This window comes from Nyctereutes procyonoides, unplaced genomic scaffold (assembly GCF_905146905.1).
Source record: "Nyctereutes procyonoides isolate TBG_1078 unplaced genomic scaffold, NYPRO_anot_genome, whole genome shotgun sequence".
Classification (NCBI taxonomy): domain Eukaryota; kingdom Metazoa; phylum Chordata; class Mammalia; order Carnivora; family Canidae; genus Nyctereutes; species Nyctereutes procyonoides.
Genome location: NW_026575146.1, coordinates 66,085,270 through 66,103,347, shown reverse-complemented (window position 1 = coordinate 66,103,347; position 18,078 = coordinate 66,085,270). Strand labels below are relative to the sequence as shown.

The window sequence follows — 18,078 nt, the reverse complement described above, 5'->3', positions numbered from 1 at the left end:
AAGCTCTCTGTTCTTCCTAGGATCCTCAGTACCACATCCTCTAGGATGAGTGCATCTGAAATCAGTGCAAGACATCCAGGAGCTGGATTCTTCTCCTGCCAGCCTCCATCCGGATGTGCCCTGGACCTTTCCCCCTGACATCCTCAACATGTTCATTCTCCTCTGTATGGCCTGACACGGAGCAGGCTACCAGCCTACTGTCCTCTGAGCACCCAGCACCCTAGACCTGCGTGAGTCCAGTGGCCCAGGCACCGAAGTCTCAACACTGATAAAATCCAACTGCTGATCTTCCCCGAAACCCCATCTCCTGACAAGGTCTCCTGGCCGCTGTCACACCAACTCAGGCTGGAGAGTCTTTTCTGAGCTCTGCCTCCTGCTCCGTGGAGCCGACACAGTGTCGAGGGCAACGACTCCCCGGCGGCCGCGGGCACGGACGGGCTCTGACGGAAGTGAGTCACGCCTGAAGGTGTCGCCTCCCTACAGCCTGGGATACTGGGGCTCGAGACACTTGCCGCACTCACGGCGCAGTGTGGCGCCCACTCCAACGCCTTCCCTACTCCGGTTTCTGCGGCCTGAAAGGCCCTGTCAGATTCAGACTTCCACATACCGACGCCGTCCGTGAGCCGGCTGTGGCTCAGGAAAGTCTGGCGCCGGAAGTCCCTCTTCTACCCGCCCGGCTCTCTCGGACACTTTCCTCTCTTGGGCAGTCATTGGCTACTTCTGTGTGAGCGCCCAGCAGCGCCCTCCCCTGTCGCCTTGGCAACTAGTAAGCGGCACCGCGAGGGAAGCTGGGAAATGAGGTCCTAAGGACGCGGGCGCTAGGTTAAAGAAGGCAGCTGGAGGCGGCGGGACTTCCGGCGTTGCCGGAGCGGTGCTCCTCTTGCTGCCGTGGGTGGGCACGAACCTCTCGAGAGCTGCGAGGCGGGCCGACTTCCCTAGGGGCCGCACTGCGGAGGACGCGGGAGGAGATCCTCGTCGCGCGTGTGCACGAGCCGTGACCCCTGGGAATGACTCCCTCTTCCTGAGACTCGGAACGGGCGCTGGCGGGTCCGGGCTTTCCACAGGCGGCTCCCTGGTCCTTGGGCACATCTTACACGCGAGGGGACCTAGCTTCGAAGGTTTCACGTTCGGCCGGAGGTGCCTGCGCTGAGGGCTGGGGACAAGTACGGAGTTCACGGAGTTGGACTTAATTCGGCGCCTGCTGCGGCCATGCTCCGCCCACAGCTTCCGTTGGCCGGGGAGGCGCAGGTGAGTGGAAGGTGCCCCAGGCTCTGACAGTCTCGATCCCCACGAGTGGGTCTGGGTTCGGAATGAGCTCAGGATAAGCGAGGAAGGCTGTGGCAGGTGAAGGGACAGCCTGGGCAAGGCAGAGGTGTAAGAGGGCCAGGGGTCTTGGAGGACCGTGTGTGGTGTGATCAGCTGAGGGTTGAAGCTGCGAATAGGTCTGGGTGGGGAGGTTCAGTACAGAGCCGGGGGATGCCCTTAGCAGTGAGCCATGAAGGAGAGGGGTTGGACTGGGGCAGGACGGGATTGTGGTTGCTCGCTGTGGCATCACTCTGGAGACACCATATGCAGAACGGCCATGAGTTGCCAGTGAGGTGAACTGGTGATATTATGTTGGAGGTGTGGAGCTATGACATGCTGTGGTACAAAGACTTATGTGCATGTTAGGCAGGAGGGCAAACTGGAAGGTCTGGGACCAGGTACTGAGACCTAAGAGAAGGGTGAGCATAGGTTTGGTTGCCTCTGGGAGGTGATCTATGGGACGTAGAGGGAATTGACTGACAGTAGATAGCGTGGGACCTGTGTGTCTGGTTGGGTACACAGATGCCATCTGTCTGGTCACCAGCCTGTTGCTGTGGGCATGACACAGAATCCAGTAGTAACATGGGGAGAGGCACCAATGGAGCTGGGGGCCCTGGGAATCCTCTGAAGTAAGGGTCTTAGGAGAAAGGAAGTAGAAGGTATGTCTCTGGTGAGAATGGGGATTTGGGGCTCAAAGAGAAAGATGAAGTTAGTGAGACATGTGGCAGGACCCCAAGACATTGATCAATGGCTTGGATGGGTGGCGCTGTCTATGTTTTGGTTGTTTTTTCTGCCCACAATTGACTCCTAAGGCTCAGTTGAATCCATCATTACAGGGCCTGGTGACCTTTGAGGATGTGGCTGTGTATTTCTCCCGGGAGGAGTGGGGGCTCCTTAATCTGACCCAGAGGAGCCTGTACCGTGATGTGATGCTAGAGAACTTTGCACTTATTGGCTCGCTGGGTAAGTCTCCCGCACTCTTCCCAAGCAAACTGACCACCTCTGTCTGCCTTTTCCCCCCATAGGAAGCTGTATTGATCCTAAAACCCCACCACAGAGGCTGCTTCTTTCTTAGGTTCCCTGTGCTTGGTGCTAAGAGTACTGGCATTGGGTTGTGTGTTCTTCCTCTGCTTCTTTCTTAGTAGCCTTGCGACCAACCTCAACAGTCGTTGCCCCCATGGCCTCCTGGAGTAGAGTTTGGGGTGCAGATGTTTACAATTTTCCCAACAAATTCCACTCAGCCTTGCCTCTCTCTCTGACTCTGCTGAAGTCATGCCCCTCTGTATACTGGGTTTTGCCATCTTCCTTCACAGGAGATTTTATTCGGCTCTCCCTGGGCCAAACATGAACCATGAATTCAAATCAGTAGATCAGTTTGGGGAGTATTACCATCTTAGTGTCTTTCAGCTCATGAACATGAGATATCTTTCCATTTGTTTTGTTTTCTTTAACTTTTTTCTTTTCCTTTTTTTTAAAAGATTTTATTTATTTATTCATGAGAGACACAGAGAGAGAGAGCCACAGACAGAGAGAGAAGCAGGCAACAGTGTTTTGTAGTTTTCAGTGTACAAGGCTATATTTATTCCTAGGTAGTTTATTCCTTTTAGTGCGATTTTACGTGGAATTGTTTTCTTAATTTCATTTTAGATTGTTTAGTGCTAGTGTATAGAAACAGATTTTTATATACTGATTTTATGTCCTGTAGCCTTGCTTAAACTCATTTATTAGTTCTAATTGTTTTGTTTTGTTTTTTGATGGTCTCCTTGATATATTCCACATATATGACATCATGTCATCTGCAAATACAGTTATTTTCACTTCTTCCTTTGCTTAGCTGACCTGGCTAGAACCTCTAGTACTTACTGAATAGAATTGGTGAGAGCAGACATCCTGTCTTGTTCCCAATCTTACAAGAAAAGCATTTAGTCTTTCCCTAATAAGTATGATGTTAGGTGTAGGTTTTTTGCAGCTGCCTTTTTCAGATGAAGAAGACCCCTTCTTAGTTTGTTGAGTGCATTTATCATGAAAGGTCATTAGTTTTGTTTAGTGATTTCCCATATTTACCGAAATGATTATGTGATTATTTTATCCTCTATTAACATGATATATTACAGTAATTGGTTTTCATATGTTCAACCTTGTATCATTAGGACAAATTGCACTGTCATAGCTTATAACCTTTTTATGTATTTCTGGATTTGGTTTGCTAGTATTTTGTTGAGTTTTGCATCTATATTCATAAGAGTTATCAATGTATCAATGTAGTTTTCTCATATCTTTGCTGAGATTGAGTATGAGGGTAATTTTGGACTCAGTGGATGAGTTGGGAAATGTTCTCTTTTCTTCTGTTTTCTGGAAGAGTGTGTGAGGTATCTGTGCTAATTCTTACATCAATGTTATTCATCAGTGAAATCCCCCAGGCCTAACCTTTATTTTCCCCCTTTGGGGTGGTTTTGTTTTGTTTTGTTTTGTTTTGTGCTTTTTAAAGTATAATCAGACTTTCTGTTGCCTTTTTTTTTTTTAACGATTTAATTAATTTATTTTTCTGAGAGAGAGAAAGAGCATAAGCAAGGGGAGCAGCAGAGAGAGGGAGAAGCTGGCTCCCTGCTGAGCAGGGAGCCCAATGCAGGGCTCCATCCCAGGACCCTGGGATCATGACCTGAACTGAAGGCAGATACTTAACCAATTGAGCCACCTAGTCACCTCTTTCTATTGATTCTTGAGTCAGTTTTGGTAGTTTGTGTCTTTTTTAGGAATTTGTCCATTTTATCTAAATTATCTAATTTGTACGCATATAATACAGTTGTTCATAGTATTTCCTTAAAATCCTATTTTATAATGTAGTGATGTCCCCTTTTTCTTCTTTTTTTTTTAAGGATTTTATTTATTTATTCATGAGAAACACAGAGAGAGAAGCAGAGACATAGGCAGAGGGAGAAGCAGGCTCCTCTGCAAGGAGCCCGATGCGGAACTCGATCCCTGACTGTGGAATTATGCCCAAAGCCGAAGGCAGATGCTCAGTCTCTGAACCACCTAGGTGTCCCTGATATTCCCTTTTTCATTCTTGTTTTTAATAAATTGATTCTTCTATTTTTTTTTGGTCAGTCTACGTAGAGGTTTTTCAATTTTGTTGATCTTTTAAAGATCCTATTTTTGGTTTCATTGATTCCCTTTTTCTGATCTCTATTTCATCTCTGCTCTTTATCATTTCCTTCCTTCTGCTCATTTTGAGTTTAGTTGCTTTTCTTTTTCCTGTTCTTTGAGGACTAAAGTTAGCCTATTAGTTTGAGATCTTTTTATTTTTATTTTTTTAAAGATTTTTATTTATTCATGAGAGACACAGAGAGAGAGGCAGAGACACAGGCAGAGGAAGAAGCAGGCTCCATGAAGGGAGCTCGATGTGGGATTCGAACCCAGGACTCCAGGATCATGCCCTGGGCTGAAGCAGGTGCTAAACCATGGAGCCACCCAGGGATCCCTGAGATTTTTTTTTTAAGATTGTATTTATTTAGGGGATCCCTGGGTGGCGCAGCGGTTTGGCGCCTGCCTTTGGCCCAGGGCGCGATCCTGGAGACCCGGGATCGAATCCCACATCGGGCTCCCGGTGCATGGAGCCTGCTTCTCCCTCTGCCTGTGTCTCTGCCTCTCTCTCTCTCTCTCTCTCTCTCTCTCTCTATCATAAATAAAAATAAAAAAAAAACTAAAAAAGAAAAAAAGATTGTATTTATTTATTCATGAGAGACAGAGACAGACAGAGAGAGAGGCAGAGACACAGGCAGAGGGAGAAGCAGGCTCCATGCAGGGAGCCCGATGTGGGACTCGATCCCAGGTCTCCAGGATCAGGCCCTGGGCTGAAGGCAGCGCTAAACCACTGAGCTACCCTGGCTGCTTCCCTGAGATCTTTTTTAATATGGATGCTGTGACATAATAAGAAATATATATTTTTGTTTTTGTTCCTAATTCCTAGCATAACTCCTCAAACACTTGCAATCTCTGAAGTGATGAGTGTCTTTTGTGTGCTAATGGGATGACTGGTGGCAGGGAGCTCCTAGATAGCTTCACGAGAGGGGGAGTGGCATCCAGAATGACCAGGGCATGATAGGAAGTTGGATTTTGAGCTACTCCCTAACCCTGGCCTCTGGGGAAAGTAGAGGGGCTGGCGACTGAACCAATCACCAGTGTCCAATGATTTAACTGATTATACATAATGAAATCTCCACAGAAACTCATAAATAACAGGATTCAGGGAACTAATGGGTTGCTGGGAAAGTGGTCTTGCTAGAGATCATGGATGCCCTTTACTCTCTGCTTCCTCAACCCCCACTCCCTCTCCACCCTGGCATACTTGACCCTTTGCATCTCTTACATTGGGCTGTTCCAGTTGTATACTTCATAGTAAACTGATAATAGTAAACTCTTTTCCTGAATTCTGTGAGCCATTGTAACAACTGACCTTGACAAGGCATCAGTAAATATGAGAATCCCTGATTTATAGCCAGTTGGTCAGAAGAATGGGCGTCTGGGACTTCCAACTGTTGTCTGAAGTAGGGGCAGTCTTGTGGAACTGAGCTCTTAACCTGTGGGATCTGTTGCTAGGTAGTTAGCATCAGAATTTAATTGAATCCTTGGACATCACATTGCTGTCTGAGAGTTGAAGTAGTGTGGAATGCTCACCTTTCACCTTACCCACATTTGGTGTCAAAAGTGTTTTGAGATGGGTGCCTGGGTGGCTCAGTCAGTGAAGCATCTGCCTTCAGCTTGGGTTGTAATTTCAGGATCCTGGGATGTAGCCCCCCATCAGGCTCCCTGCTGCTTCTCTCTCTCTGCCTACCCCTCCCCCTGCTTGTGCTCTGTCAAATGAATAAAATCTTAAAAAAAAAAAAAAAAGTGGAGTAAAACAGCATGGAATGTTTATAGCTTTGATTTCCCCTCCAAGAACTGCTATGTCCCATTGCTTTTGGTATGCTGTGTTTTCATTTTCATTCATCTCTTTGTAATTTTCTTTGTGGTTATTTAGGACTGTTTTATTTAAATTCCATAAATTTGAGACTTTCCCAAATTTCTTTCTGTTGTTGATTTCTATTTTAATTCCCTTATGATCAGAAAACATATTTTGTGATTTCAGTCCTCTGAAATCTATTGAGACTCATTTTATGCCCCAACAAATGGTCTCTTCTGAAGAATGTTCCATGTGCACGTGAGAATATGTATTCTGCTGTTATGTGGCAGGCTCTGTAGATGTCTCTTAAGTCTAGTTGATTTCTAGTGTTATTCAAGTTCTGTGTATTTGTTTGTTTTCTGTCTAGTGGTTCTGTCCATTACTGAAAGTTAAAAATTGAAGTCTCCAATTATTATTGTCTATTTTTATTTATTTATTTATTTTTATTTATTTATGATAGTCACACACAGAGAGAGAGAGGCAGAGACATAGGCAGAGGGAGAAGCAGGCTCCATGCACCAGGAGCCTGACGTGGGATTCGATCCCGGGTCTCCAGGATTGTGCCCTGGGCCAAAGGCAGGCGCTAAACCGCTGCGCTACCCAAGGATCCCTATTGTCTATTTTTTTACTTCAGTTATGTCAGTTTACCTTCATGTAAGGTTCTTTTAAAATAAATTGTGGCCAAACACAACATGGAGTCTATCCACTTACCAAATTTAATAAATTTTTAAATGCGTGGAGGAGGTTCCTTTTGTAATACTCCATTTCCTTCATGGTTGTCATGATGACATGAGCTTCCTATGGGGTAGGGTGGGGAGGGTAAGCCTTGGCTTGGGTTGGCTCTTACTTTCTCCCTTCTAGGATTTGCACCTTCGAGGTCCCATGTGGTTGCCCAACTGGAGAATGAAGAAGAGCTCTGGGTGCCCAACATGGTGGACTTGACTCTGATCCGCAGAGCAGAGGCTAGAAGGGGTCCTGGTCCCGGTGAGTAAGGCTGGGTGATGCCTTGGTTTCAATAATGGGCTCACACCATGTTGGGGTATTTGTGTGTACTGGCATTTTGGTGCTGAGCCAGTGACCACACACTATTCCTCTCCCTTCTGGACACACTGTGTGATCTTGCCATCCCTACCATGACTCTCAGGACCTGGACAACCTACCTACCCGGACTTTGTGCTAGTCCTCTGGTGATGTGAGATGTGCACCTTAAATAATACTTGAACACCAACTACTCCTACAGTTACAGTTACAGTTTCAGTTGCCTTTTCATTGGAGCAAACACCTCCTCTTCACAGCTTTCACTGTCACCAGGGGCTAGGCCCTGCTTGAAACCATTGTGAGGAGTGACTTGGAGACCCCCAACTCTTCTCCCTGCACTGCTCCCATCTTTCTGTCCTAGACCCTGCTGAGGTCTTTCCTATTCTGTGATCTGGCAGAGCCAGCCCTTTCTCACCCAGACTGTTCCTAGCAACCACCTGGCAATTCTTTGGACTCCTCTTTGGTATGTCTGACATACCAAAGTTTGTGATGAGTTTGTGATGAAGGTGCCTCCTTCCTCTAATCCAGCTATTAGTAACTGGCTTTTCACTGTTTCAGGTTGTCCATGTAGACTGGAGGATGAGGAAGCCCCTCCAGAGCAGATGAAGAGCTATGGAGTCTACCTATCAGAGAAGCCCTTTCTGTGTGGGGAGTCTGGAAGGGGTGTCCCTGCCACCTTAGGTCTCCTTCAACACCAGGCCACCCACAGCAAAGAGAAGCCATACAAGAGCACTGAGCATGGGGAGGCCTTCCAAAACAGCTCCAGTTGCCAGCAGCACCTGGGAGTCCACACCACACAGAAGGCCTTCAAGTGCAGTGACTGTGGGAAAACCTTCTTGAAGGCTTTTGCACTCCTTGACCATCTGATAACTCACCCCACAGACCGACCCTTTAGATGCCCAAAAGGTGAAAATGCCAAGAAGAAACCCACTCATGTTAATTACCAAAAAATTCACACTGGAGAAACATCCCATGTGTGTAATGAGTGCGGAAAGGTCTTCAGTTATCCATCTAAACTGAGGAAGCACCAGAAGGTTCACACGGGCATAAAACCTTTCAAGTGTAATGAGTGTGGCAAAACCTTCAACCGCAAAGATGCACTTGTTCTGCACCAGAGAATTCACACTGGAGAAAGGCCTTATGAGTGCAGCGAATGTGGGAAAGCCTTCAGTGTTCTGTCTACTCTGATTCGGCACCGGAAAGTTCACATTGGAGAAAGGCCTTATGAGTGCAGGGAATGTGGGAAGTTCTTTAAATACAACCATAGCTTCATTCTTCACCAAAGAGTTCACACTGGAGAAAGGCCTTATGAGTGCAAGCAATGTGGGAAAACTTATGTGACCCGCTCTGGCCTGTATCAGCACTGGAAAGTTCACACTGGAGAACGGCCCTATGAGTGCAGCCTGTGTGGGAAGACCTTCACCACCAGGTCCTACCGCAATCGGCACCAGCAATTCCACACTGAAGAGAGATCCTATGAATGTACAGAATGTGGGAAAGCCTTCAAACATAGTTCTACCCTCCTTCAGCACAAGAAAGTCCACAGTGGAGAAAGGCCATAGGGGATGTTGGAAAGACTGTAGACAGAACTAGGCACCTTGTTCAACATGAAAGTCCTTATTCCAGAAAGGAGATTGAAGAGAGTAGCCATTTGAAACCTAACCCTGGCATACCCCAACATGTGTCCTGGAGTGGCAGGTATGTAGGAAGCTCTCAGGAGCCTAGTTGCACTCTGACCTGCCTAGGCTGTTAGCAGTGTTAAGTCACTGCTGGTTTCTGTGATAGAAGCCGTCCCACTTCTACCATGTGGCAGGTGCCCAGGGTGTGTAACAGTACCCTCAGTGCACTCTGGAACAGCAGATCTCCTTGGTTCCCACTCTGTATCGGAGGGAATCATGAGTGGTGGAGCCCATAATGGGCCTCATTCCCTCCCGCCAACTGGTTTAGGTATGTCTGTGACCAAGCTCTGGTCAAGAGTAGCTGAACTATTCCTCCTGTGGGCTTCCAGAGAAGGTTAATCATTTCCACAGACATAGTTGACACTACACATGGTACCTGTCATGGATTTATCCATCCCTAGAACTGTCTCACACTTCCCTGGAATGTATGGTAATAAAAGCTTTATTGTTTAAGCCACCTTTAACGTTGGGGGTTCTGATCACTGTGTGTGGAGAGATTGAGAACAAAACTGGGCTCATGAAGAGAGGGACTGGCTTATCACTTCTTAGCCTTTTGGCTAAGATCAAGTGGAGAAGGACTGGCTTCTGTTGGGAGGAGGGGTCCCTGCCTTTGGTTGCCATAATGGGATAGCAGGATGTTCACCTCATGGCCATTACCCCGGTCCTAAAACAAAGACCCTGAAGTCCTAGGATGTGGCTAGTGTTCCTGGTGTCTGTGCACACCATGGCCTTCATTGTTTTTGCTGCCACTGTTCCAGGGCTCAAGGGAGAGAAGTCACTGAATTAACATATGCGTCCATATCCATTTGTTTTTGTGGGGTCTTTTGATTTTAAAAAGTCTGGAAACTTAATTTCCCAAAAGATCAATAAAACTTGTATCTTATTTGTAGCTGTGTCCCTGGTCCAAAAATTATGCTTCCTGTCAAGAAAATGTTAACTTGAAGGCACATTTGTTTATTTTTAAGATTTTATGTATTTATTTGAGAGGGAGAGCACAAGCCAGGGGGAGAGGCAGAGGAAGAGGAAGAAGCAGACTCCCCACTGAGCAGGGAGCCCAATTTGGGACTCAATGACCTGCATCAAAGCAGACACTTAATCAACCAAGCCACCCAGGTGCCCTTTGGAGGCACGATTAGAGAGAGAGAACTGTGACCTAGACTTGAGGGGCTTTGAGCCACAGTGGTCAGCTAGTACCATGTGTTGGGGTTGGAAACCATGCTGCCTTCTTTAACCTCCACCCCCAATGGTGGGAAAGGTGATGACCTCACAGGGTAGAAACCTGGGCAGGCTTGAACAGTCAGGGGACTTTCTGCCCAGTCTGCTCAGTTTCTCCCCAACACTGTGAGGTATATGCCCTCCCCAAGGCCCAACACAGGCCCTGCTCCCTGGGTATAGGAATGTCTGCCTCCCGATATGGGGTGCGGGGGTTCTGTGTGGGAGGAGAGTTAAAGTCCAGCTGAGTCCAATAGGTCTGAGTTCTGGGTATAGGGTAGACATTAGTCTATTAGAGCTCAATCCTTTGTACCTGTGTGAGTGGCCTTGGTTAGATCTCAGATGGCCCCCAGCACATGGGTGAAGGGTCCTCTGAATCAGCTTTCTGGTTTCCCATTGGGATTCCATATATAGTAGCCAACCTGTTGCAGAAGGGGTGGAGGATAATGTTTTCCTGGTGATGCTGGAACATCTGAAACAAATGGTTCCTGGTGGCTCTGACCCTTTGACTTACTCAGAGTACCAGTTTGGGTGAGTCTCACTCATTCCATCATGCTAGCCCAAGCCTCACTTGGAAAGCCAGCACCAGCAGTGTACCCTTGCAGCTTCTCTCTTGGCTTCCCCCCAAATTGTTCTCTCCTTCAGCTAGGGGTACTCTCCTCTGGAATCCACACAGTAGTTCTATGCCCCTGGGCACTGTTTTGTGTGCCCTTAGTCTATCAGGAATGCCTCTCCATCTTCTCTGCCTCTCTGAATAGTACCCCTTCTATGGTTAAACCACGGTATCATCTCTTCATGAGTCCCCTCACTCCCACATTTGGAGTTACCCTCTCCCTGTTTCTCTGTCCTCCACATTTTGATATCCAGCCATACATCAACCCTCTGCAACCCCGAAGTTTGTCCTCATGATTACATATTCATGTCTGAATTAGAAGGGTACATTTGGGTTTGTTAAAGATTTAGCAACATTCAGGGCTTCACTGATATTGGGACTAGTGCTAGACAGTGTGGTTCTTGATTTTGAACTTCATCTACAGAGGCATAGCACTTAGTTTTTCACTGTGGTATGAGACATGCTTAGTCCCCATGTCAGCAGGGCAGGTGTTAATTTATTTTCTCACAGTCAGCAAGACAATTTGGTGACAGTTATGAATAAATGTGTCTTAATATTAAGCAGGAGAGCAAGGTTGAAATTCTGAATGTTCTCAGTTTGATATCTTGTGTTAAAAGACTCTGAAGGGGATCCCTGGGTGGCTCAGTGGATTGGCGCCTGCCTTTGGCCCAGGGCGCAATCCTGGAGTCCCAGGATCAAGTCCCACGTCGGGCTCCCAGCATGGAGCCTGCTTCTCCCTCCTCCTGTGTCTCTGCCTCTTTCTCTCTGTGTCTATCATAAATAAAAATAAATAAATAAATCTTTAAAAAATAAAAAAAATAATAAAAGACTCTGAACTGTTCACAAGGCCAGACACTGTTTTGCTCTTTAGATGCCCATAAAGGGAATCTTCCTCATCTCTTGGTGAGTGATTGTAGTCTGTTCAGTTACTGTAAGAAAATTTATTTCTTACAGGGCTAGGCCTTGGGAAGTCCAATATCCAGGTATGGGCCAGTTTGGTTCCTTGATGAGAAATGTTTTCCTGGCTTGTAGATGGCCATCTTTTAGCTGTGTCCTCACATAGTGGAAGGAAGGAAGCTCTGATATCTCTTTGCTTCTTCTAAGGATCCTAATCCTGCCATGGAGGACCCACTCTTATCTAAATCTAATTACCTCCCAAACGCCCTATCTCAGTACTTTCAGATAGTGGTATATGACTTCAACATATGAATTTTGGGAGACATTCAGTTCATAACAGTGAGTCTACTTAATATTGGTGATTTTTAAAATCAAGCTCTGAGGACACCTGGGTGGCTTAGTGTTTGAGCATCTGCCTTCAGGGCGTGATCCCAGCATTTGGGGATCAATTACTACATGGGGCTTCCCGCGGAGAGCCTGCTTCTCTCTGCCTCTGTCTCTGTGTCTCTCATAAATTAATAAATAAAATCTTAAAGAAGTCAAGCTCTAGAATTTGATCATTTAGCACCCTAAGCAGACCAATATAGCTTACTTACTGGGACAAATAGCCTAAAGAGAAGTTTGCTTATAACAATGAACAAGTAATTGTCCAGTAATTTCTTGCTCATTCACTCATTCATCAAGTGTTTACTGAGGATGTGTATCAGGCTTGGTTATTGGAGCGAATCAATCTAAAGCTATAATGATGGGGTCAAGGGTGGTCCTGTGACCTGAGGCTAGCTAATGAGAGACCTCTTTAGTCAAAGCACTTGCAGGAAATTGTGAGGAAAAAGGAGATTTCTTTGGCCCCTGGAGTTCATGCACCAGGATTTGGGAGTTAGGGCTGCCAACAGCCATTTTTCCTTGTTTCTTTTCCTCAGAGTTGCATGCCTGGAAACTAAGTCAAAAGAGACAGCTGAATGGAGATAAGAGTCAAGCACTTTTGATCTCACTGAGCCCTACATCCAGCTGTGCCTGAAGCTGTCCTGTGAGCTTTTTGGTTCCATGAATCAATAAATGATTTTATTTGGCAGATCCACTTATATTTAGGTTTAAGTGCCTTGGAAAGGAGAGAATTCTGCCTTACTTATAATCCTTCCCTCAGTGGTTCCCACTTACTGACATTCCCCTCTTCTGCCAAGGGCATCAGAGGGCAGAGCCTCTCAGGGTCCAGTACAGACTTTTAGCACCACACCCACAGACAGATCAAACCTACATCAGGCTTGAGGCTCAGATTCCACCAACATAAAGACTCATTAAGTGTCCATTTGCCTTCTTTGAGTTGCCCTTCCCTGCTCCAGAAGCTCCCAGCAGCATGGCACCTCCCCAAAGAAACTGTCCTCCTTCCCCGGCATCACCACACACAGCCCAGGCCTCCCTCAGAGAAGCATGTCCATCTCATGGTTCCCATTTGGCTTAGAATAAAACAAACTCCTTACTGCAGCTTACAGGGCCTGTACAACCTGGTTCTTGGCCTCATGCCCTCCTTCTGCAGCACAGAGTCTTCTGTACCACTGAGTCTCCTCCTTGCTCTCAAATGCACCAGCTCATTCCTGCCCGAGGCTTCTGCACTGAGGTTACCTCTATCCAGAATTCTCTTCCCCTGGAGTCACCTCCTCTGGGAAGTAGCATTTGTAGCTTTCTGTCATCTTCTGATTTTGTTTCCTTTGGATTCCAGCCACTCTCTGCTGTGGCCCTGTTCTTTGGTCTGTTTGCACATTAAATCTCTACATTGCACATCAGATTGAGATAAAATGTGTCTACCATAGGGTTCAGGCAAGGGTCTGGTACACAAGAGGACCCCAGGGAACTGAATGTTTGTTGAGAGAATATTTGGCTGCCCTGCAGGATTGTGTTGGGCTCAGACCACAGCCCCTTGATCACAGCTGACTCTGGGGAGGGAGGGAGAAAGACTCATAGAAAAAGGGTAATAAATCCTTCTTCCTGCACTCAAGCAAGTTACCTGAGTCTACTTACATATCTATCCCATGCTATGTGAATTGCTGCTGTATGCTGGAGACTGAACTGGCCCAGTAAGGACAGAATACATAGGGGCATGGAGCATGGAGTTGGAGTTTTAGTAGGGAGATACATACTGATTGTTTATGTGCCCCCCCAGATTCATAGGTTAAAACCTAATCCCCAAGGACGCCTGGGTGGCTCAGTGGTTGAGCATACCCTTTGGATCAGGTCCTGGGATCAAGTCCCACATTAGGCTCTGCTTCTCCCTCTGCCTGTGTCTCTGCCTCTCTCTGTGTGTCTCTCATGAATAAAGCAGGGAGCTCCATGCAGGGAGCTCAACGTGGGACTTGAGTGCCCACTCCACTCTCCAACGTGGAGACCCAGGATCACGCCCTGGGTTGAAGGCACTGCTAAAAACCGCTGAGCCACCTAGGCTGCCCAAATACATAAAATCTTAAACAAACAAAAAACCACACACACACACAACTAATCCCCAGTGTGGTGATATTTGGAGATGAGGTCTTTGGAGGTTATTGGATCCTGAGAGTGGAGCCCTCATGAATGAGAGTGCCCTCAGAAAAGAGACCCCTGAGAATGCCTTCCCTCCTCCCAGAAGTGGGTCCTTACGAGACATTGAATCTCCTGGCTCCCCGATCTTGGACTTCCCAGCTTCTAGAACTGCAAGAAATTAATTTTGTTACTTTTAAGCCACCCAATCCAATGGAATTTTATTAGAGCAACCCAAATGCACTAAGACATGGGGAGACAGATATCCCTTATAGGAAACCACACAACTGGCAACCGTGACAAGAGCTATAAAGGGACATCCTTAGTATGTCGATTGAGCTCCTTCTTGATTCTCTGCATTTCAGGACCTTTGAGATTGTCTTCATGTCTGTCTACTGGGGGCTCAAGTGACTTTGTGATTGGTTTTTACCTTCTAGTGAAAGGAAGTTATCATGGCTTTTAGGCATCATGGCTGCTGCTTTTGCATAGCTGTGACTTTATGTTTAGTCTAATATTTAATGATTCTACTTTTTCCAATCCATAGAGTGTATTCAGGTTTCACCAGTTATATATGCACGCACACATGTGTGTAGTTCTATGCAATTCTATCATGTGTGGCTTCATATAACTTATCAACTCAATCAAGATACGGTATTGTTGAAATACCACAAAGGTCTCCCTTATGTTACTCCTTTATAACCAACTATCTTCATCTCTATACCCCAGCAGCTACTCATCTGCTCACCTCTATAATTTCCTTATTTTAAGAATGACTTAGGGGGCACTTGGGTGACTCCATCAGTTAGGCGCCCAGCTCTTGATTTTAGCTCAGGTGATGATGATCTCAGGGTTGTAAAATTGAGCCCCACTTGGGGCTCCACACTCAGCAAGGGAGTCTGCTTCTCTCTCTCTCTCTCCCTCTTCTTCTGCCCCTTCCCCACTTGCTCTCTCTCTAAAATAAATAAATAAATAAATAAATAAATAAATAAATAAATAATCTTTTTAAAAAGTGATTTAGGTGAGGTCCAATTTGTCATTTTTTTCTTTTATGAATTGCACTTTTCTGGTCAAGTCTAAGAACACTTTACTTGGCCCTATGTCTCCAAAATTTTCTCTTAAAAATCTTTATAGTTTTCTGCTCTATATTTAAATCTCTGATTGCTTTTGTGTGAATTGTTTTACAGGGTGTGACACTTAGGTAGGGTTTAATTTTTATTTATTTGTTTTTTACCTGTGGATGTCCAGTATCCCCACCACCATGTATTTGTCTAAAAGGATATTCTTCCTCTATTTAATTTATTTTGCACCTTTGACAAAAATCAGTTGGGCCTGTGTGTGTAGGTTCATTTCTAGGTTCTCTGTTTTGTTCCATTGATCTATGATTCTATCCACTAATAATAATGACTAATTTTAATGTATCCATTTCACCACAGTTTGCATTGGGTAGACCTGGAGTCTGAGACCTAGAAGAGCAGCTGGATTTGCTGTAGTTTAATGTTGCCCTTCACCTGGATGTCAACACATTCAGAGGCTCATCCCCCATCTCTTCTCCATGCAGCAAAGGAGAATTCCCAAAGGAAACTGCAGATCCATCCCCCTAGTTGCCCCTTTCCCAAGGACCTATCCCTTCCTGTCCTGGGTCCCATCTCCAACAAGGGATGGCCTGAGGACTTCCATCATAGATTTATCTTTTTTATTGACATTGTTGACTCTACACATGATATTTGTCATGGATTTTTCCAGCCTTCAAATCACTCATCCCTGGAACATACCACCTTATATTGCTCTACATTATATAACTTAGGTCTTTAATTAATTAATTAATTAATTTTTACTTATTTATTTTTAAGTATTATATTTATTCATTTGAGAGAGAGAGAGAGCATGAGCAGAAGGGAGAGACAGAAGGAGAAGCAGACTCCCCAACGAGCAGGGAGCCCAACTCAGGGCTGGATCCCAGGACCCGCCATCTGAGCCACTCAGGCACTCAACTTAGGCCTTTTTTAAAAAGCTGTTTGTAACTTTCAGGGTTGTATTAATTACATGGGGTGTGTTGAGAACAGAATTAGGCCCTATGTGTAAAAAGAGGCTTGGACACCAGTTTGCTCATTAGCTTATGTTTTGTTTCATAGAATTTTTTTACATGGGCAATTATATCACTGCAAACAAAGTTTTACTTCTTCCTTTTTAATTCAGATGCTTTTTATTTTCCCTTCTGTATTGCACTGCCTAGAACTCCAGAAATGTTAAATGAATGTGATAATTGTTGACATCCTAGTCTCGTTTCTTTTTTTCTTTTCTTTTCTTTTTTTTCCTCTTTTCTTTTCTTTTCTTTTTTTAGGATTTTATTTATTTGAGAGAGAGCACAAGGGAGGAAGGGAGGAAAGGGGCAAAGGGAGAGAGAGAAGCAGACTCCCTGATGAGTGCAGATCTCAATAAGGGGCTCCATCTCATGACTCATGGGATCATCACCTGAGCCAAAATCCAGAGTCAGATGGTTAACTGACTGCACCACCCAGGCACTCTTCAATTTTTCACTACTAAATGTGATGTTTGCCATAGGTTTTTAAAAATTAATTATCTTCATTATTGATTCTGTATCTTATTTGTATCCCTTCATCCCATTGAGAAAGTTACCTTATATTCTTGGTTTGTTGGCATTTGAAATAAGGACTTCATATTTCATGTTTCCAAATATTGTGCTTCAGATATTGGCATAATCCACAGTACATCTCTTATCAAGATTCAAATAGGTACCTCAAAACATCTCCCCAGAATTAATCAATATCCTATAAAGCCTTTAGAGCATGAAGCCCATAATAGAAGCTTATAAGTCTCAGGGCCTCATTTTTCCCTGCACTAATTCCTGAAATACCCCTATTTTACCTGTGAGAAAACCCAATGGCCAAGCATGGAGGTTTGTCCATGACCTCTGAGCAATAAATAACACTGTTATCCCTCAGCACTTGTTGTTCCCAACCCTCATACACTACTGACATTCATTTCCAATGAAAGGAAAATTTTCACTGCAATCTGTGCAGTGCATTTTTACTATTCCAGTTGTTATGGAGAGCCGTCATCTTTTTGCTTTCACTTGGGAAGAATGGCAATGCACTTGGACAATAAGTAATGCCTCAGGGTTTCACAGAGTCCTTATTTTTCACAAACCTTAAAACTGATTTGGATGATGGAAAGTTTTCTACAGGCTCTACTTTGTTACAATACATAGATGATTTGTTTCTCTGCTCCCCTTCTTAAGCCTCTTCACACTGAAGACAGCATCCAACTGTTAAAACTTTTGGCCTTAAAGGGACATAAAGTCTCCAAAGAAAAATTGCAGTTTGCTATAATTCATGTTCCATACTTAGGGCATCTGATCTAGGAACAAGAACTACATTGGGATCTAGAGGAAACCCCTCATGACTGCTTAACACTGACAGATCATCTTTTTACTCACTGTGACAATTTAGAGGAAACTCCTCCAACTAAACAGATTTTTCATGGCTTACTGGTGGTTCTTTTTGTTTAAATTTTTTTAAAGATTTTATTTATTTATTCATTCATGAGAGACACAGAGAGAGAGGCAGAGACACAGGCAGAGGGAGAAGCAGGCTCCACGCAGGGAGCCAGACGTGGGACTCGATCCCAGGTCCCCAGGATCAGGCCCTGGGCTGAAGGCGGCGCTAAACCACTGGGCCACCTGGGCTGCCCTTACTGGTGGTTCTTATTTAAAGGATGAACATGGTAAATATCATGCTGGGTATGCTACTACAACTCTCTTTGAAGTCACTGAGGCAGAAACTTTACCTTGGCTGCTTCAGCGATCAAGACCTGAGCTCAAGAGTTAGATGTTTAGCTGATTGAGCCACCCAGGTGCCCCTAAAAGG

General features: G+C 45.2%; 1 protein-coding gene across 1 annotated transcript; it reads left to right on the top strand.

Moving 5' to 3' along the window:
* The first annotated feature begins 852 nt into the window (after positions 1-852).
* Positions 853-9,844, top strand: ZNF584 (zinc finger protein 584). Its single transcript, XM_055309703.1, has 4 exons — positions 853-1,248; positions 2,142-2,268; positions 7,106-7,228; positions 7,841-9,844. Exons 1-4 carry the CDS (start codon positions 1,210-1,212, stop codon positions 8,842-8,844), a joined length of 1,293 nt encoding a protein of 430 aa, XP_055165678.1. The 5' UTR covers positions 853-1,209; the 3' UTR covers positions 8,845-9,844.
* Positions 9,845-18,078: the final 8,234 nt, after the last annotated feature.